Source organism: Oryx dammah, unplaced genomic scaffold (assembly GCF_014754425.2).
Source record: "Oryx dammah isolate SB20612 unplaced genomic scaffold, SCBI_Odam_1.1 HiC_scaffold_22, whole genome shotgun sequence".
NCBI classification, from domain to species: domain Eukaryota; kingdom Metazoa; phylum Chordata; class Mammalia; order Artiodactyla; family Bovidae; genus Oryx; species Oryx dammah.
In genome coordinates this window covers 21147077-21174685 of record NW_024070206.1, presented here as the reverse complement: position 1 = coordinate 21174685, position 27609 = coordinate 21147077, and the positions used below count along the sequence as shown (strand labels likewise).

General features: G+C 42.7%; 1 protein-coding gene across 6 annotated transcripts in view; it reads left to right on the top strand.

Moving 5' to 3' along the window:
• Positions 1–27609, top strand: part of PTPRM (protein tyrosine phosphatase receptor type M) — a 660655-nt gene that overhangs the window by 271841 nt on the left and 361205 nt on the right. For all 6 annotated transcript variants that reach the window (XM_040264647.1, XM_040264643.1, XM_040264646.1 and 3 more), the window contains exons 6-7: positions 16692–16866; positions 22897–23190. In XM_040264647.1, the coding sequence (XP_040120581.1) occupies positions 16692–16866; positions 22897–23190 (469 nt within the window). The remainder of the gene's footprint in view (positions 1–16691; positions 16867–22896; positions 23191–27609) is intronic.

Sequence of the window (27609 nt, the reverse complement as noted above, 5' to 3'; positions counted from 1 at the left end):
GGGTCCTCTAACATCCGTGACTGCATGTTGCCCTGCAGCTTTCGAGAAGGGTTGTGTCAAGGAAGGGTTGATGACAAAGACAGAAGTGGGATGACTTTGAAATTCTTAGTGACAATGAGATTGTCCTGGACTCAGCCTGTTATTTGGCTTGTGAGTCTTTGTGTTGTTCGAATATTTTAGTGTTCAATAATTTATTTCCTCTGTTTGGATAGGCATTTTGTGGGGAGATGTTTATTTTATTAATAGCGGATGAAATAAGACACGTGTCTTTCGCTTGCAAGGATGGCTTCTATTAACCTGGATTTGTATGAGATGGTTCCAGCAGCATAAGGGTTTGTGGCGGGGGTTGGTTTCGCAGAGTCCTCCTGTTCTCCTGCCTGGGCCCTGAGTCTTTGCTTCAGGCCTTTCTTCACAAGTTGTGGGGAGAAGCAACCCTGGAAAACTAGACAAAATCCTTCTGGCCTTGGAGGTATGAATATGGGCTTTTCTTCCTTCTTCCTCTAATGTTATAACACTTAAAAAAAAATGCTTTTCTGCATCTCAATTCACTTGGCTCCTCAAAGTAATTCTAAGATTCAGGGAGAAAATTGAATGAAAGATTGTTTTAAATTTTTCTGTCACTTGAATCTTCCCAGTAGTAAGTCAAGATTTAGAAATGAATAGAACATCCTTTATTTGGGGAACATCCTTTATTTGAGAGTTCCCTGGACAACAGGGAGATCAAACCAGCCAATCCTAAAGGAAATCAACTCTGAATATTCATTGGAAGTACTGATGCTAAAGGTGAATCTCCAATACTTTGGCCACCTAATGTGAAGAGCCGATTCTTTGGAAAAGACCCTAATGCTGGGAAAGATTAAAGGCAGGAAGAGAAGAGGGCAACAAAGGATGAGATGATTGGATGGCATCACCAGCTCAATGAACATGAGTTTGAACAGACTCTGGGAGATAGTGAAGAACAGGGGAGTCTGGCATGCTGCAGTCCATGGAGTCGCAAAAAGTTGGACACGACTTAGCAACTGAACAAAAACAACATCATTGTGAAGTGTGATCATTTATATTTACATTACACAGTAATTTGCATTACATCTTTTGAATTCTACCATAATGCATTTTTCAGAGTTTCATGTTGCACCCCTTGGCTCTGTACTTTTTTATGAGTTTGAGGTGCAGGATTGTTGACAGTCACGAAGGTAGATGGCATACTTGGAAATAGTCCTGTTTCTTCACTTCTATTCCAGATTAATTCTACTCCACTGTGCTGGCTGCTTATATCCAGAGCTAGGTGAATAGTCTGTGTGCACTTACCACTCTGTTAGAAGGATTTGGATGTAATTGACATCACATGATTTACATCCAGGAGGCATCTTGACAAAAAAAAAAAAGTCCATCTGTACAACGTGTACATCTTGATCCACATCTATGAAAAATGGCCAGTGGTTTGATTGCTTAAAAATATAGATTAAATATAATCAATGTCAGAGTCTTTCTCAAAAACATAACACACATAAATCTGAGGATGACACTAATGAAGAAGTGTTTATGGTTAACAGATGGACCCCATCTGCTTCCATCTTCTCCATCTCATCCGTGGGCCAGGCAGGTTATTGCCAGCATGGAGCTGGTCTTTCTAGAATACAGAACAACAAAATGAAACACAGCTCATGAGCCTCCCTTATTACAGCTGCAAAATACTTAAAACACCTTCCAGACAGTGTGCAGGAGGAAGACAGCATCTATCAAACTATTTTTATGTGATAAAAAAAAAAACCGATGTGCATTGAATCTGCTGAGTATCCTTGCTGTGTACTATCAGATGTGGTGATCTTTGCATGAACCTGGGCTGTAACTGTGGGAGACTCTCAAATGAAACAGATTTGGAAAGCCATTCAAGTAACCAAAACAAGAGCATACATTTCTTATTGTTATCAACTTTCTGATCACTTGTGGAGCCTACAGTTTGAAATATCCTAGAGTATGTTTTTATATATAAGATACTGAGAAAATAGAATTTTAGATGTTCTTTTTTATACTTAAATATTATTTGCTGATGGTATCAATTTTTAAGTTATATATGTTCATACAGTCATTGACCCTTTGAGCCACATGTAATTATATTAGAATTACTGTTGTTCTTTCTGAAATATTTAAAATTTTGTTTATCTCCATAGGCTTATCTTGGGAATTAGTATGTATAATACCTCTTTCAGCTTTTCAGTAAATCAGCAAAGCACTGTAACAAAAATACTGTAGACTGGGAGGCTTAACCAACAGACATTTATCTCTCACAGTTCTGGGGGCTGGCAGTCTTAAGATCCGGAACCAGCATGTGTGTTCTTGGAGAGGACCAGCTCCTGGGTCTGCAGACCAACAACTTCTTGCTGCATAGTCATTTGCATCCTCTGGGCTTTTCCTCACCTTGTAAGGGCCTTCATCCCACCCTTTGGGCTCCACACGCACAACCGCATCTCAACCTCATCTGAACATTGAGTGTTAGTTGCTCAATCGTGTCTGACTCTTTGTGACTCTATGGACAGTAGCCTACCAGACTCCTCTGCCCATGGGATTCCCCAGGCAAGGCTACTAGAGTGGTTCCCTTCTCCAAAGGAATCTTCCCCACCCAGAGATCAAACCCGGGCCTCCCACCTTGTAGACAGATTCTTTACTGTCTGAGCCACCAAAGAAGTACATCTCAACCTAGCTGGCTTCCAAAAGCCCCATCTCCATTACGGTCGCAGTGGGGAGTAGGCCTCACATATGAATACGGAGGAGGATGCAAACATTTCGATCTATAGAGCTCAGCCACCACATCAGACTCAGATGTGGGTGCGAAATGAAGGTGATCCAGCTTCCAGGACAAATGCCAGAAAACAAGGAGGTGGTGGAAAGGCTTTTTCCTTTTTTTCTTTTAATTTTTAAAAAATTAATCAATTTACTTTTGGCTATGCTGTGTCTTTGTTTCTGCTCAGGCTTTTCTCTAGTTGTAGAGAGTGGGGGCTTCTCTTTAGTTGCTATGCACAGGCTTCTCATTGCAGTGGCTTCTCTTGTTGTGGAAAATGGGCTCTAGAGCACAGACTCAGTAGTTCTGGTGTACAGCCTTAGTTGTGCGGTATGTGGGATCTTCCCAGACCAGGGATTGAACCCATGTTTCCTTCATTGGCAGGCAGATTTTTTTTTACCACTGAGTCCCAGGGAATCCTTGAGATGCCTTTTCAAAGGTAGATGGATGGAAGCACTGATCAAGCCCAGGACTGTGCATTGGGTGAAGGGCAGCTGGTGAAAGAAACCTGGAAAATCATCCTTTTTTCTCCATCAGTTTTAAATGACTCACTTTTTAGCATTACAGAATTATGTAAAGCCTGAATTTGGAACAATCTTCAAATTAAATTCCACAATTATTAATGAAAAAACAAGCTCAGAAGAGATAGGGAACTTTAACATACTCATCTGTCCAATCGTTATATGTATTGTAGATAGTTCTGTTTTGTTAGTGAAAGTCAATTATATGTATAAATATATTTGCTTATTTACAAATGAGTAAATTCTGTCACTTGGACATTTTTCTCCACTGATTGACTGACCTTGTATTTCAGATATTAGCCTGTTAACCAAATATTCTCAGATTTACTGTGAAAATATCAGCATTAACTTTAGAACCATCATTTTGTTGTTGTTCAGTCTCTCAGTCATGTCCAGTTCTTTGCGACCCCATGGACTGCCATGGACCACAACTCAGCCTTTGTTCAGCAATTTTTTCTGATCCCTATGAGAATTCTTTTATGTGCCCATTTACAGAATAAAGATGTAACCGGGTCTCGGAAAGTTTCAGAGATTTTTGCGTTGACTTGTTGCTAGTCACAAGAACTGGGAGCCAAGCCATCTAAATCCAAAATCTATGTTCTTAACTGTAATGCCTCTTGCATAGAACGATGATCCAGATCTTTCTTCATGGATTCATAATCATCAGTTGGCAATTTAAGTGATACATACCTTTTATCGGCATTTAAGATGAAAATTATGGGCTTCGCAAGGGGTGCTAGTGGTAAAGAATCTGCCTGCCACTGCAGGTAGACATAAAGAAATGTTGGCTTGATCCTTGGGTCAAGAAGATTCCCTAGAGGAGGGCATGGCAACCTACTCAGGAATTCTTGCCTGGGAAATCCCATGGACAGAGGAGCCTGGCGGGCAATAGTCTATGGGGTCGCAAAGAGTAGGGCAACTGAAGCAACTTCACACACACAAGATGAAAATTGTATTCATGTGTGTGGAATGTTGCCTTGGCTTTTGTGTTTCGGGGTGTGTGTATTTGGTCAACATTTCTTGGTGGCTTTTAGTTTCCTTTATAGATTGTGAGGGGAAAAAAAATCACAGCTATATATCAGAATGATTTGTTATTATATATAAAAAGCATAAAATGATTTGAAAGGGAGTCAAATTATGGTTCCCTTGTCAAGCCTAACTTAGGTGTTTTAGACCCTGTATATTAAAGCATAAATTTAATATCACTTACTGTCATAGAAAATACCAGGAAGGCACAAAAAGGTTGCTGTAGGAACCATTGGCTCCTTAAAGTTTTGTTTTGTTTTTTCCTCAAAGTTTTGAGTGGTTGAAATCACGTCCATTATTGTTTTAGCCAGTTCAGTATCCATCTATATGATATAATATTGAATATTCAGCCTGAAACCACCAACAACCTTGAAAGCTTACATCATATCTTTTAACTGATATGATTTTGGATTACCTCCATTTAAAGGTGAAGGTTTCTTTCACATGGATGAAATAGTAGGACATGTCTATGGAGATTCTGGGAGAAATTGATTAAAAATTGTACACTGTGATATTACCTGCCTCAGTCAAAGAAGGTGTAAGTGGCTGGTACTTTGAGGAGGATGGGCCAGGAGTTGGTAGAGCCTTGTCCAGGGGCCTTGTCCTCTGATGGGATCTGACAGCCAGTGGGCCAGGATGTGAGGGTGTGCTGTGAAAACCGCAGGTCAGGATGGTTCATTTAGGAGGATGGGAGAGAGAGGCATCAACTGCTATCCTGGAGGACTGCTGGCTTTAAACCCAGGAACCACACGTCCTGTTAAAGCATTTATTCTTTCTTTTCTCATATTCATCAAAGGGTTCGTGTGTGTCTCTTGCTTCCAAGGATCCACAGCTGTGTCATGAGAAAGGGAGATGCAGAAAGCCCTGCTTCAGAATTCCCGAGATCAAGAGTTAAGCATCCGCTACCCTGTCTGTCTGCTTTTGGTGATCTGAGCCCTAGAGCGGGGACCCTGGAGAGTTTGGACACTGGTAGAATCTCTTTCTTTCTCTTCTTTTTGGAAGGGGAGGAAAAAATAGAGGATATTTTAGCTAGGACTTAAACATGCCTGCTTTAGGTAATTTTGAGAGCCCTAGAAGATTTTCAGTCTAGTTATCTGGAATTGGTGGTGGTGTTATTCAGTCACTCTGCTGTGTCTCACTCATTGTGACCCCATGGACTGCAGCACACCAGGTTTCCCTGTCCTTCACCATCTCCCAGAGTTTGCTCAAACTCATGTCCATTGAGCCGATAATGCCATTCCACCATCTCTTCCTCTCTGGCCTTCTTCTCCTCCTGCCCTCAATCTTTCCCAGCATCAGTCTTTTCCAATGAGTTGGCTCTTTGCATCGGATGGCCATAGTGTTGCAGCTTCAGCTTCAGTATCAGTCCTTCCAATGAATATTTGGAATTTCTTTTAGGATTGACTGGTTTGATCTTCTTGTACCTAGAAAAGAGAGTAGGGGGGAAATTTGACAATTTTGGATGGGTTTTAATTTCAAAATTGTCTTTAGGACCAGAGAAACAGAGTAGAGAAAAATTCATGGTGCTTTTAGTCCTAGAGGGACCCAGTTTGGGACAAGATCAGAGACTTCTGTTACTGATACCCAGTGGCAGTCAGGTAGCACCTATAGGGGATGAACTTTGAAATCAGAAATCATATCATTATTCTCTTCTGCATTTCTCCTATGTGTAAAATGCCACCCTTCATTCCCTTCATTCAAAGCAAAGGGAATTGGCTATTGTCCAGGTGCAAGAAAATTATGTGTGTCTCTGTTATAAGAAGTGATGTCCACTAAAGACAAGGGACAAGTGACAGATTAATGGAGTTTCTGTTTATTCTTGAGATGGAAGCCAGCGATTGCTTTCATTCAGGAAGTGTGATTCCTGCACTTTCCATGTGCTGGATGTATGATGATTAGTTATGCGAATGCTGCTACAGAGAGGGCTGCTACCCCAGGCATGTGGCTTCTCCTTTGGCAAATTGCATTTTCTTCACTTCTGTGGTGGGATCTTTGTAGCAGAGTGACTTGCTGCTTTTGCAGGACTCAAATGACATCTGGACAAAATGGTTCTTTGATTCCTATAGCTTTGCAGTATTTGTGAGCTAGCAGCAAAACCATCTATTTTTCCTGGGGAAATTGTGATGGTTTAAACAGTTGTTTAAAAATGCAAAAAGAAGGGATTTTCTTCTAATTGCTTCTTATAATTATTTTCTTTTTCTTTTTTTATTTTACTTTATTTTTAAAAGATACTGAGTATAGTTTACTGTGCTACACAGTAAGTCCTTGTTGTTTATTTAGTTTATATATTTGTTGTTCAGTTGCTAAGTCGTGTCTGACTCTTTGAAACCCCGTGGACTTCAGCATGCCAGGTTTCCCTGTCCTTCACTATCTCCCGGAGTTTGCTCAAACTCATGACCGTTGAGTAAGTGATGCCATCCAACCATCTCATCCTCTGTCACCCCCTTCTTCTCCTGCCCTCAATCTTTCCCAGCATCAGAGTCTTTTCCAATGAGTCTAGTCTTCGCATCAGGTGGCCGAAGTATTGATGTGTATGTGTTAATCTCAAGCTCCTATTTTTATTTTTATTACAGAACTCATAAATAAACACAGAGGTAAAGAGGATGATATAACAAACTCGATGTACCCAACATCGACTTCAAAACCAGCAGCATGTGAGACCACTTTCTTCCTGTGTGCCCGACTGCTTCCCCTCTGATGATCCCAGTCATCATATTATGTAACTTGAAATGCTTCTCTAAACCAGGAGTCGGCAAACTTTTTCTGTGAAGGGCTAGGTAGTAAATTTTGCAGGCCAGAGGGTCTTCTCTGCCATCATATTATGGAAGCATCCATGAACAGCACAGAAATGGATGAATGTGGCTAGTTTCTGGACAGGTTTACACATGGACATGTGAAAAGTCTTTCACGTCATTTTCATTGTCACAAAATACTTTTCTTCTTTTGATTTTTTTTCAGCCATTTTAAAAAACTTAAACACCATTCTGAGCTTGCAAGCCTTACAAAATAAGTTGCAGGATGGACCTAGCCTCAAACTGCTGCTCTAAAAAGATAAGAGCTCTTACAAAAATAGAATAATCACCATGTATGCCCTGTGAAAACAGTCAGTGTTCATATTTCTAGGATGTCTAGTAACTATTTATTTTAGCAGTTTTATTTGATTTGTGATTGTGGTAAAGTTCACATTTGCAGTTAGGTGATGAGTGTTTTCTTTATATATGTACAAGTGGTAGGTTCTCATTAGTTATCTCTTTTATACATAGTAGTATAAAAATATACACATGTCAATCTCAACCTCACAATCCATCCGACCCCCATGACAAGTATCTTAAGTCCTTTTTATCTTCAGTATTTCTGTTCATTTCCCTCTGTTTGTGGTGGTGGTTGTTGATGTTGTTGAGACTGGGTTTGTCCTGCACAGCCTCTCACGGTTTGAGTTTTGCCTGTCGACTTCTGGTAGCATCATTTAGTGTGTTATTCTGACTGTTGTATGTCTTGCCAATTATATCTCCTTTGTGATGCTATTGGCTATTGATGCTCATTCCTAGGGTCACTGATTCATTCAGGGCTGCAAAACAGTCTCATTCTCAGTCCTTCTTTGTTTAGTCACTAGAATACATCTAAAAAGACAAGCTCTCCTGTTATTAACCGCTTAGGTGTCCTGGTGTATAAATCATATATGGAAGGTGGTATAAACATTTGATGTTTTTGTCTTTTTTGGCAAATTGTCAAAATAGTGAGGCAGTTCACTGATATCACCTGAAAGTGACCAAAGGGGTTACTGCTGTTGTTTTCATTGACGTCATCATCTGTCATCATCAACTTGTAGAGTTAAACACATTTGATGAGTTTCGATCCATTGCACTTATTACCCTTATTGCTGCTCAGATCTTCCATCCCTAAACAGTGGGGCTTACTCAGAGTGGGAGTCCCTTGAACTGGGCCATCTCCATGGCTTTCTTGCTTTTGGGTATGACTATGTGTTTCAGGCTTGTATTTTCCATATTGATAATCTAGAATTAGCCATTTTGTCAGGGAGCCCTGGTTCTTTCTCAGGGGAACTGGTAATTAGAAATTACAATCTGAAAAAAAAAAAGGAGAAATTGCAATCTGAGGACAGAGGTGCTTATTACTACTCATTATTGTTTGTGGACCTTCCCATTGGATGGAGCTGGTATATATATATGTGTGTGTGTGTGTGTGTGTGCATGTGCACACACATATACATTTAAGATTAAAGCATGTCTGGCTTGAGATCAAGACAGAGTGACAATTCCAATTCAGTGTGACAATTCCAATTCAAACTCAGAACTATGGGGCTTTTAACCCTTATCTTGCGCCTTCTTTATCTTTTCAACTATTTTTTTCAGAAAGACTTGTGTGTTTTAGAGCTTTCCTGGGGTCACTGAGTCGGACATGACTGAGCGACTTTCACTTTATCTGTATCCCATTAGCCAATTAAAGAACATTTGTCAATACGTGTTCATAGTCTATGATAATAGGAGTAAGACTTTCAGTTGTACCATTCCACATTGATAAATATTTGTGCTGGCTTGGTTATGGTCTAGAAATCAAAGGTCAGCACTTTGATTAGTTATTATGTATTAAAATTTAAAAATATGTGGCCTCCAGAAAGTAGATTTGTTGAGATAGTCGATTAAGATTCAGATTACAGGAAATATTAAAAAAAAATTATTCCTGGCCCTGCAGATACTATTAGTGACCCCAGTGGTAAGGATTTCAATCAGTATCTTACAGATGGATGTATTTGATAGTGGAATATGTGGATTATTTTCCCTATTAAAGAAATGAAAGTGTGGTTTAATCTCTACCTGAATGGCCAAGGAGCTGCCTCTGGCTCCCCTGTATATGCTTAGCTCCTACACTCAGACCAGCTCCTAAATAGGATTAATTTGCTCTAAAGGTGGCTAACTGCTCAGACCTCAATTTCTTTCAATCATTGCTCTGGTTATTGCAAAACTCTTTCTGAAAGACTTAATATGCGTCTTTTTTTTTGCTGGCAAATTACTGCTCATTTAGAAGTCCTAGAGTTAGCCCACTGCAGAAAGAAGGTTGGAAGTCTAATTTAAATAACTATCAGGACTTTTTCTCTGGCTTGCTCAAATTGAAATGCATGCGTGTTTGAAGATACTCTTGCTTTTATTAAAAAGCTGTATTTAACCCACTAAGATCATTTCCTCGCAGACATGGCCGTTATGCTTGTCTCATTAGGTTGACAAAAGATGGGTCAGAGGTTGCTTTAACACCTGGACACCTGGTGCCCTGCTCTGTCTGGAGTTGAGGGTTTTGTCAGAAGGACGCTGAGACTCTCTTACAGGAACTCATATTCTAAAGAACATCACGGTCCCATCCTTGCTGGTGCTTCCTTGTCCTGCTGTGATGCTATTAAGAACCAGCTCTCCAGTCCCTTGCAGGGTTGCCTCTTTCTAACTCTGTGAAAACTGAGAGAAAACTGCCTGACAAAGGTTCTGTCTCTTCCCAGCGGACATTTTCATCATTTTGTTTTGCTGGAATAACGAAGTCTCCCCATGGTTTCTTAGATGCTCAGGGTACCCGAGTTTCTGAGCACATTGTCCTGTCTGGCCCTCCCTGTCATGGAGAGGCAGACGGGGATGGGCCCTCGTGACCTTTTCTCACTGCCCTGCATCAGAGAAAATAGGCCAGCCTCTTCCCTGGCTTTCCTGTTGAATTCTGACCTGAGGAAGTGTATCTGGGGACCAAAAACATCTTAAAAATCAATTTGTTCAGTTGCCTGTTGAATGCCTAAACCCCTTTCAGTATTATCGCGAAAGCCCCCTGGGATGCACTGGGCATGGTTCTTGTGCGATAGATGGAGCAGCAAAAAACCTGGAGAAAGATCCCTGCCTTTGTGGGGCCTGAAGGCGAGTAGCAGGAGGGTAGGCAGTCTTTGCTTTTATCCCAGTGTATCCATTCATGTGCCAGTTATTGGTCACCTATACATTTGACAGATGTATCTGTTAATGCCATCAAAAGCATTAACAGGCATGTTGGAGGAATCAAGGAAATAACCTTGAGCCAAGGCTCCAGAAACACCCTCCCACATCCACGCTGACAGGCAGCCACAGCCTCTGCTCGTGCGCAGGTTTCTAGTTGGCCCCTCTCTCCTGGCATTTATCCCATGTTACTTCCTCTGATCCATGGAGGTGTCACAGGTTCTGTCTGGTGCTTGCCAAGGGCTGTGAACGCTGTCCTCTTCCTTTCCTAAGGACCCAGGAAATGGGATCTGACACTATCAGAGTGATGGGTGTGCTCTCTCGTCGCCACAGCCCCAGTGCCCTGAGGACGCTGTCTCCTTCCTCTTCATGAACCCAGCCCTCAATTGCTTCTTTTTGTTGTCATTGAAGTACAGTTAGTTTACAGTGTTGTGTTGGATTCCGGTGTTCAGCAAAGTGATTCTGATATACACACATATATATGCATATGTATGTATATATGTATCTCCATTCTTCTTTAGATTCTTTTCCCTTATGTTGGATTGTGTGTGTGTGCTCAGCTGTGTCTGACTCTTTGCCACCCCGTGGACTGTAGCCCACCAAGCTCCTCTGTCCATGGGGATTCTCCAGGCAAGAATACTGCAGTGGGTTGCCATTTCCTCCTCCAGGGGATCTTCCCAACACAGGGATCAAACCGAAATCTCCTGTGTCTCCTGCATTGCATGCAGATTCTTTACCACTGAGTGACTTGGGAATTAGATTTTTTAGATTTCTTTCCTTTATAAGGTTATTACAAAATATTGCCTAACACAGGAAACCAGGAAAAGGAGCCTCACCAGAAAAGAGACTGAGGGTCTGCTGTCTAGAAGGCATGACTTGAGGCCAGGATGGGGGACACACACGGCTTTCTTGGGCAGCGAAGGAAGACAAATGGAGACAGTGAGTGTGCACAGCTTTGTAAAAGTCAGCTAGAACTGTGGGAGATGGTAGTTGATTCCGCTCTCAGTTCAGTTCAGCTCAGTCGCTCAGTCGTGTCCGACTCTTTGAGACCCCATGAACCGCAGCATGCCAGGCCTCCCTGTCCATCACCAACTCTAGGAGTCCACCCAAAACCATGTCCATTGAGTCGGTGATGCCATCCAACCATCTCATCCTCTCTTGTCCCCTTCTCCTCCTGCCCTCAATCTTTCCCACCATCAGGGTCTTTTCAGATGAGTCAGCTCTTCGCATGAGGTGGTCAAAGTACTGGAGTTTCAGCTTCAACATCAGTCCTTCCAATGAACACCCAGGACTCATCTCCTTTAGGATGGACTGGTTGGATCTCCTTGCAGTCCAATGGACTCTCAAGAATCTTCTCCAACACCACAGTTCAAAAGCATCAATTATTCTGCGCTAAGCTTTCTTTATAGTCCAACTCTCACATCCATACATGACCACTGGAAAAACCATAGTCTTGACTGCTGCTGCTGCTGCTAAGTTGCTTTAGTCGTGCCCAACTCTGTGCGACCCCATAGACGGCAGCCCACCAGGCACCCCCGTCCCTGGGATTCTCCAGGCAAGAACACTGGAGTGGGTTGCCATTTCCTTCTCCAATGCATGGAAGTGAAAAGTGAAAGTGAAGTTGCTCAGTTGTGTCCGACTCTTCCCGACCCCCTGGACTGCAGCCTACCAGTCTCCTCCATCCATGGGATTTTCCAGGCAAGAGTACTGGAGTGGGTTGCCATCGAGTTGACTAGAGGGACCTTTGTTGGCAAAGTAATATCTCTGCTTTTTAATATGCTGTCTAGGTCGGTCAAAGCTTTCCTTCCAAGGAGTAAGTGTCTTTTAATTTCATGGCTAGAATCACTATCCGCAGTGATTTTGGAGCCCAGAAAAATAAAGTCAGCCACTGTTTCGCTATTTCCCATGAAGTGATGGGACCAGATGCCATGATCTTAGTTTTCTGAATGTTGAGCTTTAAGCCAACTTTTTCACTCTTATCTTTTACTTTCATCAAGAGGCTCTTTAGTTCTTCTTCACTTTCTGCCATAAGGGTGGTGTTATCTGCATATCTGAGGTTATTAATATTTCTCCCGGCAATCTTGATTCCAGCTTGTGCTTCTTCCAGCCCAGCGTTTCTCATGATGTACTCTGCATATAAGTTAAATAAGCAGGGTGACAATATACAGCCTTGACGTACTCCTTTTCCTATTTGGAACCAGTCTGTTGTTCCATGTCCAGTTTGAACTGTTGCTTCCTGACATGCATATAGGTTTCTCAAGAGGCAGGTCAGGTGGTCTGGTATTCCCATCTCTTGAAGAATTTTCCACAGTTTATTGTGATCCACACAGTCAAAGGCTTTGGCATAGTCAATAAAGCAGAAATAGATTTTTTCTGGAACTCTCTTGCTTTTTCCATGATCCAGCAGATGTTGGCAATTTATCTCTGGTTCCTCTGCCTTTTCTAAAACCAGCTTGAATATCTGGAAGTTCATGGTTCGTATATTGCTGAAGCCTGGCTTGGAGAATTTTAAGCATTACTTTACTTGCGTGTGAGATGAGTGCAATTGTGTGGTAGTTTGAGCATTCTTTTGCATTGCCTTTCTTTGGGATTGGAATGAAAACTGACCTTTTCCAGTCTTGTGGCCACTGCTGAGTTTTCCAAATTTGCTGACATATTGAGTGCAGCACTTTCACAGCATGTTTCAGGATTTGAAATAGCTCAACTGGAATTCCATCACTTCCACTAGCTTTGTCCGTAGTGATGCTTCCTAAGGCCCACTTGACTTCACATTCCAGGATGTCTGGCTCTAGGTGAGTGATCACACCATCATGATTATCTGGGTCCTAAAGATGTGTTTTGTACAGTTCTTCTGTACGCATGAATCTTGTAAAGATGATACTTCTATGGTCATCTTATTATATTTTTCTAAAGGAATAAGCCTATCTCAAAAGAACATTTATTGAAAAGAACCTTCTGATTCCACTCTGCTGGAACACAAATGCTCCTGGAATGGCAGGTAATGAGGCTGGAATGGCAGAGCCCACACTCAGGAATGGGGTTTCCCTGGTGGCTCACATGGTAGAGTCTCCCTGCAGTGCAAGAGACCCGGGCTCAGTCTCTGGGTCGGGAAGATCCCCTGGAGAAGGGAATGGCAACCCACTCCAATGTTTTTGCTTGGAGAATTCCATGGACAGAGGAGTCTGGCTGGCTACAGTCCGTGGGGTCGCAAAGAGTTTGACACCACTGAGTGACTAACACTTTTGCTTTACTTCTTTAAAGGCCCTGCTTCCAAAAGTAGCCTCATGCTGTGGTGCTGGAGATTATGGTTTCAACATATGAATGTATGTGTTGAGGGGTGCAATTCAACCTCAACAGGGGCAAAAAAAAGTGAGGGAAGCTATAAAGAGAATTCTCCAAGCAAGAATACTGGACAGAGTTGCCATTTCCTTCTCCAGGGAATCTTTCTGATCCAGGGATGAAGCCCTAGTCTCCTGTCTCCACATCTCTTGCATTGGCAGGCGGATTCTTTACCGCTGCACCACCTGCGAAGCCCTGTGATTACATGGGATTAAAAAAAAAAGGGCCCATTCCTGAGGGTTCCTGTGACTCACTGGAGTTGGGTAGAGCTGTCAGTTTCAAGCTGTTTAAAGGATGAATTAGTGGCATGAAGACCACAGGTATGAAGTAACGCTCCTCCCAACATGTGTATGCATCCAACACGGACGTTTCCGTAACCTTGGCTGCCCTTCATGCAGCCTTGAGTACTCATGAGGAATGCATAAGGGCATCCTTTAGAATTCTTTTCAATAAATGTTCTTTGAGACACGCTTATTGCATTAGGTAAATATTACAAGATTACCATAGAAGTATAATCTTTACAAGATTCATGTGGCAAGTAAGGAAAGAAAGAAATATTAATAGATAGCCCTTTGGATGTTGTCCTTGTTTTTAATAAACAAAACAAAGAATTATAGATGTGAAGTCTGCCTTTCTTCAGGGCTCAGTTTTTTTTTGTTGTTGTTTTGTTTTTGTTTTTTTTAAACAAGGTTGGCTTTATTTTCAATTTGAAAAAGACAATTTTATAGAGTAGGTGGTCTAAGGTTACTCTTAATGGTAGAATTCAGGTTTTTTAAAATTTATTTGGGGGAGACGATGGGAGACTGAATGTGTGAAATACAAAAAGAAAAACTCTCTCCTGTTGAATTCATGAATAATGCTAGATTGACGTTGCTTTGTTTTGTTTATCTAACTTTTTGGTGCCCTTTGTCAGACCAGATTGAAGGGGTTTCATTTTCCAAAAAAGACATGTAATATATGTAAGGTGTATATTTAACGTCATATTCAGATCTGTGACTTTTTAAGCTATCAACAAGGCTGGACTGCTAGTTCTAAAGATGGTAGGAACTGTAGTTCCTCAGCCCTGATGTTTCCTCTGCTGTGGCAGGAACTGTACTGGCGCAGCACCCTGGTGCCTTTTCTCTGTCCACGTGGAACTGCTGGGCAGGAGGCCGGGAGCACGCATGGTCCAGGCCCTCCTTTGGGAACTCGCTCCCCCCAGCGGCCCTTCCTCCATCCTGGGTGTTTGCCAGCAGCTCCCGACATAGGGAGGCCTTGTGACTTTCTAGTGCTGCCTGTGGCTGGGCGGGTGAGTCTGTTCCGTTCTATGCTCAGTTCTAGCAAGCCCATGTTTACTGCACATCAGCTGTATTCTGCATAGTCTGCAGGGCCAGGCTCATTGGTAATAAAGGCAGTGTTTTGACAGCCTGTCCGCCTGTTTTCTTGAGCTCATCCCTCAGCTGGTCCAGAATCTGGGCGGGAACCAGTCATTAGGCCTGCATCTTAAATTCCCACAACTCTCTGACAGTTGTAGCATCTCTTACAGATGAGGAGAGGGGGGGCCCAGAAGGGTAAATCACTCTGAAGTTACATGTGGAGTCCTGGTCAGTCTAATTTCCAAACTCATGTCTATTAGGACACACTGACAAAATATCACAGAGAAAGCTATTAGAAGGCTTTGCTTATGTAAATCACTGAGCTCTACAGAGGAGTTTTATTATTGGTAGCCTGGCATGCTCACACCTATAAACACAGACATTTTCATGCAGCCTGTGAGTCCTGGAATGCACAGATGCTTGTCTACCTCCCCAGTTCCTCTGGCTGCCTTGGCATCCTCCAAAGCTTTATACTCTTTCTAACATCCCAGGCATCCTGTTCTCTCTTCGGCCTGGGACACTTCCTTCTCTCCCACCCTCCCCTTAGCCTGGGAGCTCCTGCTTACCCTTCAGATCTCAGCTCCAAGGTCAGTTCCTCAAACTGGCCGCCATATCTAAAGACAACTCCATTGTGATTTCTGCCAGCCGCCTGACGGGCCATCACTGGTGATCACATGTGCATTTCAAGCCTACACTTCCCAGCAACTGAGGCGCTATGAGCCCTGTGGTCACTTTTCTGTTGTCCACCATGGTGAGCTTGGTGTCTTAATATAGTGACAGCATGAGGGTGGGCCCCAACACGGTTGCTGGGTGAATAGTCAGACAAAACACATTTGCCTTAAGGTCTTTGCTGGTTGTTTTCTCCTTAATACATGCAAATAGCATGGTAAAGAGAGCCGTTTTCCTGATAACTGTACTAAAAATATATAGGACTGAAATCTATAGTCGTTTTTGAGGCTTTAAACTATGGGAAGCATAGAATGAATTTCTAAGTGTGCATAAGTAAGAACTTATTTACTGTCTCGGGCATGGAATAAGACAGCTCTGCCCCAGAGATGGAACCTGGTTTGTGTGGTCCTGGCTGTGGAATGTGGAAAGGAACTTCTCCCCTCGCATTTCAGTGTTAGGTGATATGAGGCACCAACTTCCGCTTGCTTTTTGTAGCTCCAGGAAGAAAATTGTAAAGCTGAATCTAGTCCTTCAGACCCTTTCCATAGGAGCTATGCTACTACCTACTTATGTTTTTAATGTAGTTCTTGATAAGCTATTGGTTCATATATAAAATGAGGTCAGTCATGGTGTAGTGTGGGAATTAATTTTTTTTTCTAGCCAAGTATAATACAACTATGTATTATAAAAAGACTAAGTGTTGATAGTTGGGAGCAAAATAAAGGATTTTCCCATGTGCTTCTTCCTCTCCTCCAATTGCACTAGAATAACATAGTAAATACCTTAGAGGGACAAAACCAAACACATTTCTTCGTACTTAATTTTGCATCTGTCAAATCCTGAAAGTGTTGATCAAGGCAGAATTTTGGTTTCTGGGCAGCTGTTTTCCTGCGACAACTGCCCACAGGTAGTTAACAAGGGACCAGGATCTGGGTGTAAGTAACACTGAACTCTGTGCCTTCAGGAGTATGTTTCCGGAAGACAGCTGATATTGTTTCTTTTTGTCCTTTCCACCCCCACTACCCAGGGCATCGATGTCCAGGATGCTCCTCTGAAGGAGATAAAGGTGACCAGTTCCCGGCGATTCATAGCCTCATTTAACGTCGTGAACACAACCAAACGAGATGCCGGAAAGTACCGCTGCATGATTCGCACCGACGGGGGAGTTGGCATATCCAACTATGCCGAGTTGGTAGTTAAAGGTATATAATGTTATTTTTATACCCCCATATAGTCTATTAAAACAGGCATGTGGGACAGTTATGAGCTCATGATTTGTTGAAAGCTCAGACTCACGCTCCTCTGTTTCTGAACAGTGGTTTGGTGACAAGCTCTATTGATGGATTGCATTTTAAGTACAGATTTTGCACGTGAGCAATATTTTTGAAAAATGTATTTTATTTATGTGGTTCAGTTGCATACAAAGCAGTGAATGTGCTCTTGGCAAGTTTTCTACCAACTCTGTGTACAGAGATTACAGCCTATAAATTTTTTTTTTTTAAGGAATGAAATTTTTTGTACTGATAGAAAATCACTTAAAATGCAAATATTCCCCCAGCCAGGGTGTTTACGATAGCAGGGTGGTTAATAAAATGAGGCAGTGTCAGTATAGAAATGCTCCGTCATATCGCACAGACCACATTGATAACAGTGAGTTAGCATTCATAATGCTGCCATTAGGGTCTATTACTGTATTTTGTGTGACTGAAGAATTAAGTCATTATAGTCAGGAAGGTGGGAGATGAGTTAAATAAAAGGGGGAGATATAAATTTCCTTTAGCTAGTTTGATGTTTTTGTGTGTGCACGGACTTCGGAATTTATAGTACTGAACTACTAAGGCAGTTTTTGGTCCCAGACAGAATAATTTGGACTTTTAGATATACCATGAGGCATTTTTATACAACTTGTGGCAAGCCATTGATGCTTCTTCCTAGGGGAACAAAATGATGCCTACTTTTAAATTTTTTCCCCTGCATTTGTTAAACGGGGAATGTTAAATTGGTTTCTTTTGGAGGGATTATTCCTTTTGTCAGCAAATTTCCCTGTGCAGGCAGTTCTACAGACTTCGGGGTTCAAACCCCAGCGCTAGCTGCATGGGTGTGGTCCTGGATGCTTCTCTTTCCTCAGGTTTAAAATAGACTTTATAATGTGTTTGACCCAGGACTCCCCCAGTGGGTCCAGTGGCTAAGACTCCAAGCTCCCAGGGCAGGGATCCGGGTTCGATCCCCAGTTGGGGAACAAGATCCCACATGCCACAGAACTAAGACCTGGCGCAGCCAATTGGAAAAGAATAATAACGTGACTGATCCTCAAGGGCCATCAGGAAGATCAGATGCAACGAATAGGTGAATGGCACTAAGAAGACCTAGTGGGCAGCCCACCCCTGTTCAGTCCATGATGGGAGCGAGGTGGCTCTTACTCTCTGCTGTGGTCCATTAGTGGTCCTCCTCTGAGAATGCACGGCTGAATCACCTTTCCAAAAATAATAATAATAATACACCAGCCCACCTCTCCATCCCCACTACCACACGTGTATTGAATCAGAGTCTCCGGGGGCAGAGCCTCTGTGATAAAACCTATAGGTGATGCGGGTAGGTGCTTCTGTTGTGAAACTAGCCCCACCGGTGTTAGTCATGCCTGGCTTGGGGGAAGCCTGACCCCAGCAGTGTTTATCTGTAGCTAACATGACTAACTTTCTGTGGAAGGAAACACGGAGCCAGCCGCACACTGCAGTTTAGACTCGAATGATCTAATTTGCCATGCCTGATCCCTGTGAGTGTGGGCTTGTAGCAAAGCTTTAGCCTGTCTGGCTAGTTTTGGAGTTTGGATTTCATTTGTAAGCAGAGGGAGCTTTGCATAGATGTGCACACTGTCCCCTGCAGAAGGGTCTCTGGGTAGAAAACCCACCCCATTTGCTGGCAAATCCAGAGGATGGGCTGCCGTGCTGGTCCCAAGGCTGAGTTCTTTATTGCCATCAGTGTACCTTCACTCTCGTCTTGGTCCCGTTCTTTGTGGCTGTGCCCTGTCTTCTGATTTCTGGTTGCTTCAGTGCTTCACTGTGACCACCTGTGCCGCCAGAGGCATGGTGCTCTGTAATCAGTGTGGCGAAGATTCAGTCGCCTCTAAAAATTGCCTCCATGGGAAAGTTGATTTGTTGAGAGTTATAAGCAAATCATATGGCAAATAGATGGGGATAAAGTGGAAACAGTAACAGATTTTATTTTCTTGGGCTTCAGAATCACTGTGGATGATGACTGCAGCCACAGAATTAAAAGACCCTTGCTCCTTGAAAGAAAAACTATGACAAACCTAGACAGCATATTAAAAAACAGAGACATTACTTTGCTGAAAAAGGTCAGAGCTATGGTTTTTCCAGTAGTCATGTATGGATATAAGAGCTGGACCATCAAGAAAGCTGAGTGCTGAAGAACTGATGCTTTTGAACTGTGATGTTGGAGAAGACTCTTGAGAGTCCCTTGGACAGCAAGGAGATCAAACCAATCAATCCTAAAGGAAATCAGTCCTGAATATTCATTGGAAGGACTGATGCTGACACTCCAATACTTTGGTTACCTGATGCGAAGTGTCGACTCATTGGAAAAGACTCTGATGCTGGGAAGATAGAGGACAGGAGAAGGGGGCAACAGAGGATAAGATGGTTATATAGTATCACTGACTCAATGGACATGATTTGGAGCAGTCTCCAAGAGACAGTGAAGGACAGGGAAGCCTGGCATGCTGCAGTTCATGGGATCACAAAAGAATCGGACACAACTGTGAGACTGAACAACAAACACTAACAATAAGCAAGTCAGACATCTCTGGTCTGCCAGAACACACCCAAGCACAGAGGGCGTGTGGGTTCAACTCACATTTCTGCCGCACTTTTTCCTGCCTTAGGATAGCATGGAGAGATCTTGACTCCTTGTAATAAAATGTCCAGGCACCTCTTTCGCATCTCTGCATCCTGCCCGAGTCAGTGACAACTGGCTTGCAGTTATAGCACAAATCTGGAATTTGACTTTTCCTCCACTTATAACTTTTATTGCCATATTTTGCGTATATTTTATTTTTTGAAATGAGGTAACATGCCAGATTCTACTAGTTAGGTAAAGAATTGCCTCGACACAGTTACTTTAAAATACATAATGACATGTTTAGGCCACATGTATAAGATTGAATACATTTTATATGTGAGTATTTAGAGTGCTAATATTTTTTAAGATGACAGAATCTTAAGTTGTCTACTACTTTCTTAAGGTCAGTCTCTGATTTGATGTCCCCAAATGAAGCCCAACTCATTTTAAACTATCATGCTAGTCTTATTTATATCTACCACTGTTTTTGGTAATCAAAAACAAGAAAATACTTCATGTAATCTCTGCAATGCATGTATATATGCAAATGTATCAGTGTCATATTTAATTATAAAAGATATATATTAAAAATTCACTTATATATATCAATTATATATATGATATGTATCTATATGTATATAAATTCTATTTATATAAATAACTTGATTTAGAATTACTTTTAACGTGCCCTTTCACTTGGATTAAATATTTTAAATTGCTTTTTACCACTTAGTAAGATTGAGTGCCTTCCTTCTTCCCCTTTGAGAAAATTTATTCAATATTTAAATATTGACTTATTATTGTAGATTCTTCCAGCAACCCCAAAGTCCTTTTGAATGACTGTCTCAATTATTTCCAGAATCTAGTGGAATCTTTCATTTGACTTAATGTATTTGGTACTCTTCCTAATGGGGAACTAATAGAGAAAATAGTCTTGGGACGAATAAGCATTAAAGTCCTGTCTATTTTAGGAGAATAGTAACAATGTCCTAAATGAATTGTGTGCTCACTAACCTTTGTGGCTTTGCCCCTGAGTCATATTTTGAATGGCACTTCAGGAACCCTTGCTAGCATGTGCAACTACAAAGTAATTAACTGCTTTTTCAGCCTGGCTTCATCAATGCCTTAGGATATACTAGAAAAGGCCCTTTTCATGTCTTGGTTCAAGGAATCGCCTAATGATATAAATTGATGTTAAATCATTATGAGTTGCGTCAAAGCTATCTCAAGAAATGAAGAGCTGGCACAGAGTTGTAGTTCATAAACGATAGGGACAATAATTTAATAAATTTGCACTAAATTTGCAGTCCCCTAAATAAAACTCATCTTGTGTCTTATGTAGACTAAGTCTCACGAGATTTCCCCATTTTATTTTTTGACATGATCCCTTACATTTATTGAGGAGGACATGGCAACCTACTCCAGTGTTCTTGCCTGGAGAATCCCCTTGGACGGGAGAGCCTGGCGGGCTGCAGTCCATAGGGTCGCAGAGAGTCGGACACAACTGAGTGGCTAAGCATGGACATTTATTTATTTTATTTGGCTGTGCCAGGTCTTAGTTGTGACGTGTGGGATCTTTAGCTGCAGCCTGTGGAATCTAGTTCCCTGACTATGGGTCAAACTCAGACCCTCTGCATTGGGAGCATGTAATCTTAACTCCTGGACCATTAGGAAAGTCTCTTCCCAGCTATTTTAAAAGTCAGTATGATTTATCACACCTTGAATATGTTAAAGAAGAAAAAAGATGCCCCAGCTTAACAGAAGGAGGCTGTGTTGTTCATTTCTTATTGGTCCAGGAACCAACTTGGTATCATCTCAGGGGCCACTCTCAGATGAGACCAGCAGTCCTGACGTCCTGACCAGCAGGGCACACGGCAGGGATCAACTGGCTATGTATGCCACGAAGCGGGCAGGTGCATATGCCAGTGACAGAATTGCTGTTCAGTCACTAAGTCATGTCCAACTCTTTGCTCCCCCAAGGACTGCAGCACACCAGGTTTCCTGTCCTTCACCATCTCCCGGAGCTTGCTCAAACTCATGTCCATTAAGTCAGTGATGCTATCCAACCGTCTCGCCCTCCATTGCCTTCTTCTCCTCCTGTCCTCAGTCTTTCCAAGCATCAGGGTCTTTTACAGTGAGTCAGCTCTTTGCATCAGGTGGCCAAAGCATTGAAGCTTCAGCTTCAGCATCAGTCCTTTCAATGAATATTCAGCTTGATTTCCCTTTAAGATTGACTGGTTTGATCTCCTTGCTGTCCAAGGGACTCTCAAGTCTTCTCTAGCACCACAATTCAAATAGCAGGCTTGATTTTCCATACATTTGTGTGAACTAGATGAGGAGTTGAAAACAAAAACACACCAAAAGGCACAAACCACCTGCAGAAACATGCTTAAAAAAATCACTAGAGCTTAACGTTTTTCTCTGATGGAGATTCATTAAATAGAAATATATTATTTCATACAATTACCTTCCTCCCCAATGTCATGTATGGTGCCACTCACAGTGACGTTGGCACATGGAATGTCTTTATTTGGTGCCTAGAGAGCCATTCAAGCGGCACTTGATATACTGGGAATGTTGTTGAAAACAAGATTACCTGTTGCTCCCATCTCAAAGGTCCAGAGAAAGTCAGTCTCAGATTTTAAACAGGGAGGGGGACTTCCTTGAGTTGTAAAGAGTGTTTGCTGTTGATTGCTTTGAGGTTTATCAAGCTGGGCATGTGTTTTGTTTTAGAGCTTTTCTTTCTCTCTATGGCTTTAATAATACTCATTATTGGAAGTTCCCTTAACAGTGGCTATGCTGGACTTTATTACCCCAAGTGCTTACTGCTCTGGGAGCAGAAGGAATCCATTGGGATGGCTTTTTTGGGTAAATGAGGCATCCTGGAAATGCATTTATGATGAGATAAAGTGTAATTTCATCTGTGTTTTTCAAGTGATGATATTCTTGGAATATAAATATAACAAGATTGAATTTAATGATATAAGCAATACCTTGGGTGATGTCAAAGACACTGTTGACAGTGGTGAGCCTTCTAGAGCTTAATTACTACCACTTGAGAGAGTTTTTATCAGTTACTTTTAGTGCAAAATAAAATCCTTTGATACCTATGTACGTATTCGAGAAAAAATGAATTGCATCCTGAAACAAACTGGGGTTGTACCTACCTGAACAGGCTTAGGCTTTAAAGATGGCTTATTTCACAGGTTTGAACACTCTGCAGACCTCTCTCAAGGTGCTTTTTCTTATTAACCTGAGCAAAACCGTTCTCATCCGTTCATCGCTAAATTGTCAGCATCTCCTGATTTTAGTGATTGATGTCCGTTGAGGTATTTCCAAGTGTCTGAAGGATGGCCCTCTGGTTTGCCTTTCAGAGCCCCCTGTCCCCATCGCACCCCCTCAGCTGGCCTCCGTGGGGGCCACCTACCTGTGGATTCAACTCAACGCGAACTCTATCAATGGGGACGGGCCCATTGTGGCCCGGGAGGTGGAATACTGCACGGCCAGTGGGAGCTGGAGCGACCGGCAGCCGGTGGACTCCACGAGCTACAAAATTGGGCATCTGGACCCCGACACGGAGTATGAAATCAGTGTGCTCCTCACCCGGCCCGGGGAGGGCGGCACCGGCTCCCCTGGGCCCGCCCTCAGGACCAGGACCAAGTGTGCCGGTGAGTCTGGGGGTCCCGGGGCCACTTGTCCGTTTCTGATGGGGTCTGACCTGCAGCCTCAGTGCAGGTGGCTCACACTTTCCTCAGCTCTGCTGGGACCCTGTCTGGGCACAGGAGGTCCCTTCCCCTGTGGGCAGCCACCTGTGGATTCAGACCTCAAGGCTTGATCTCACTCAGGACGTCTCCACCCCTGTTTTCCCTGTTCTTCATTTACACTTTCCTAGGAGTATCACCTAGTTCTTATGGAAATCGTCCCAAAGTCGACACAAACTGTCCACTTTAATGAGGTCCGCTCATCGGTCAGCACCTCCTATCCAGGCTCTTCAGTGTATGCTCCCCGTTGATGTGCTTGTAGTCTGGTGGTGAGGGTGGGGGCGCTTTGGAAGAACAGATTCCACCTTAGCCGTGTGCTTTTATGGACGAATATTGAATGGAGGGGCTGCTTGCCAATGGCACAGGGCCCATTTGTAAGATAAGCCAGGGTGATTTTCAGGCTGCACGCAGGTTTTAAATTCTCAGATGATAAAGTTCTAATTGACTGTGTGGAGCTGGCTCTATGGGGTTGATGGAGAGAGAAATGCAGAGTCTTATAAAAATCAAACCCCAAAGGAAGCTCCCATCAGAGGTTCAAGTGCTGTTTCTGTCTGGCTGCTCTCGGGTCGAAATAACAGAGAGAAGTAACAGGTTGGGACACTGAAGTGTTCTTTCATCATTTGAATGAAGATTCTGACACTGAATTGCTGCCTGAGCTGATGAGACTCCAGAAGTTTTTATGGAGACAATTGATTCTTCAGGTAGCATTATTTAAGAGGACATTTATCGACAGGTTTCATTTCTTCTTAAATTTTAAAACTACTCAGAGCAACGGTCTAACCCTCTCTGGTAGGAGAAATGATTAAGCCTTGACAAAGGTAACTACTTCGTTCTTTCTTCATAATTTTGAGTATGTGGTTTCCAAAAGCCGAAAACTCATGGAAAAAAATTGTTTTTGTAAAAATACTTTGTTGGAAAAGAAAACAGGACCCTTATTCTTCTTGGGGTGTTGCTACTGGGCCTGTCTTGTCTACCCAAGTCTGTTTCCTGGGTCCCCCGTTCCCATGGTCATATCATGCTCAGTGCAGAGTCTGGCATAAGACCTGTGGTGGTCCATAGAGAACAGAGTTGGATAACAGCTTCTGTGCCTCGCTTTCCTAAACCATGTCATCTCCTCTCTGTTTAACGAATACAATTTCCCTTCTTTCTTTGAAATCGTTTATCATCGTTCATAATGCAAGCAATAGCTTGTAACACTGTTTACATCATTTTACAATTTAGGAATTGCTTTCAAATCTGTTACTTATTTTATAACTGCCTCATGAAGTCTCTGGAGCCAAGACTATGACCCCCTTCCTTGTTGTTTAGTCACTAAGTCATGGCCAACTCTTTGTGACCCCATGGACGGTAGCCTGGCAGGCTCCTCTGTTGGTGGGATTTCCCAGGCAAGAATACTGGAGTGGGTTGCCATTCCCTTCTCCAGGGAACCCATATCTCCTGCATTAGGCAGGCATTGGCAGGCAGATTCTTTACTGCTGCACTACAAGGGAAGCTGACCCCCTTCCTAGAGATTAGGAAATGGAAGCCCTTGTGGTCTGTTTTCCTCCACACCTGCTCCTTGAGCAATAAGTTTGTGTTTTCTGACTTCAGCGTTATTTGGAGGAATCCTACTTGGGGACCATGGTGCTAGTCAGTCTTCCTTTCTCTTCAGAAGAAGGTTAGGATCCCATTCACTGACAGCCCCTCCCACCTCATGTTTTTAGTTCTGGTCTTTTCTCCTGATTCTGTGTCTGTATATTTCAGGTATTGACATGATTATTACCTACATTTCCCCTAAACCCTAAGGTGTGTGTCTCTCTTTTCAAGAAGCCTTTTTGTTACTGTGGCATAATGTGTAAATGTAGAGCCTTTCGTAATAGATTGGCAGCCCTTCTTAAGACATTAAAACCAGTTCTGAATGGATATTTGCATGTCAGCCCTGTGCCTTAAAGTTTTAACCTCTCTTGAGCAAGGAAGTCCGATGAGAAGGCAAGCTTTTTCCTCTTACCATTTGCAACCCGCCATGTTCACTGTTGCAGGTGTGTCTGCATGGGCATTAAGCATTTTTTGAAAAGGCTGTGGTTGAGCGAGTCAGTCTTAGGAAATAGAAATATGTTAGGTGAGAGGCTCAAAGCTAGAAATAAGAGGGGAAGATACTGGGTGGGTGAGCAAAGGGATGTTGAATGAGCCTTCTACTGTCAAGGAAATACAGCTTCACCCTTTCCTGACCTGAGGCTTTTGAGAAAATCTGCAGGAAAGCTTGCCTACTGCTCTGGTGAGCTGTGTGGAATGGTGGTGCACAGGACAGAGTGAAAAGAAGGGAGACTCTAGAAGGAGAGGTGTGTGAGTGGTCTTCTCCTCTTCCTCAGGTGGTTCACCAGCATTTAAGGCTCAGAAAGAACAAGTCATGGACCTCATAACCTGAGAGAGATGCTGAGCATTCTGCAAAGCAGGTGGAAGATGGAAAATGGGCTTGACTGGGCATAAACAGTGGATGAATCTAAGAGGGTGACAGGAAGTAGGAATAACTGAACATTTGTCCCCGGTGGTTTGAAAGGCCAAGACTATGTGTCCAGAATTAGAGAAATAAAATTTAGCAGCAATACATAAAAAAAGAGATTGAGGATTAGGTGTAAATGCCTATGAATGTACAGTATGGTCCATATTGAATTAGTCATTCCATAGTGCAATTGCCTTGCCCTCACCTGTGAAAGGTGAGGGCAAGTGAAAGGTGGTGCTGGAGCAGACTCTTGAGAGTCCCTTGGACAGCAAGGAGATTGAACCAGTCAATCCTAAAGGAAATCAACCCTGGATAGTCATTGGAAGGACTGATGCTGAACCTGAAGCTCCATTACTTTGGCCACCTGTTGGGAAAGATTGAAGGCAAAAGGAGAAGAGGGTGGCAGAGGATGAAATGGTTAGATAGCGTCACCAACTCATTGGACATGAGTGTGAGCAAACTCGGGGAGATAATGAAGGACCAGGAAGCCTGGTTTGCTGCAGTCCATGGGGTCGCACAGAATCAGACACAACTTAGTGGCTGAACAACAAAACAAGCCCCCCCCCAAAAAAAAAGTCCCTAATGTAAGTGTAGGTTGCATTAAGAAAACAAATGCCTATGTTGTAGGAGGTCAGCTATTATTATCACTCATTTTAAAAGAGAGAGAACACAGAACAGACTGAGTTCAAGAGAATGCACCCTGGATAGGAAGTGCTCTGAACTTCGCTCAACCATTGAGGAATGGTGGAAGAATTGAGACGAATGATGGAGAAGAGCAGGGTGTCTGCACATTTGACAAAAGCTAAGTCCTGACCAGGAGTTTCCAGTGGCTGGTGGGTTCAGGCAGAAGCCAGTGTTGCAGAAGGAGATTCTATATTCATGAGAGGATTGAGCTGGCTGAACCTGGAGGCCTCTTCCACGTGAGGATTCTGTGGTCTCTTTTTAATGAAATGATCCAGTGTGTTCTTCTAGCTTGAAAACCTCTGAGTTTACTTTTTTATTTCATCCTTGATGAAATTCTCTGTAATCATGTTTATCAAGCGGTGCTCTGCTGGCCAGTGGAGGTCTCCGATGACCTTTGCAAAAGCCTGAGCAGAAGTAGGGAAACACTGAGTTTTAGGGTAGCAGTTTTTGTGCTAAAATATCACTTTCATGAAATGCTTGTGTTTTCTAGAGCGAAGTCAGCAGTTGAGAATTCAGGCTCTGAGACCAGGTTGCCAGGATTTGAGTCCTGGCTCTGCCTGGAGCTAGACTCGTGACCTTGGGAAGAACTCACACCTTCTCTGAGTTTCTATCACCTTATCTATGAAACAGGGGTGATACTAACAGTGGGCATCTCCTATCTCCTAGTGTGGTTGTGAAGTTTTAGAAAACACATTTGAGGCACCTACAACAGAACCTGACACGTAGCAAGTAGTCAATACAAGTTAACTGCCAGTGAAAAAAATTATCTTTTAGCATTTTCATTCAAAAGAAGTAGATGTTGGCAACCTGATTTCCTTGCCCTAGATAACTTAATCTGGTAAGTCAAAAATCGGAAGGATTCTGTTTATATTTGGGCTCAGAGAATCCCTTGCAGTTGGGTGTTGGATCCATGCCAGACATCATTCTCTCATTTTTTTTTTCTATTAAATATGTTTCTTTTGGACAAATTGTTTTCATTACTGTGCTGCATCCGTGAGGCCTGTCCTATCCCACTGTGGTGACACCTACAAAACCATATTTCGTTTCTTGGCATTGAAATGAAATGGTCACCGTTTACGGCCCGTCTGTGCGCCGACACTGATTTTTGCATGTGGCATGTAGATGCAGTTTCATCACCTGCCAGGTTTCTTTCAAGAATTGTA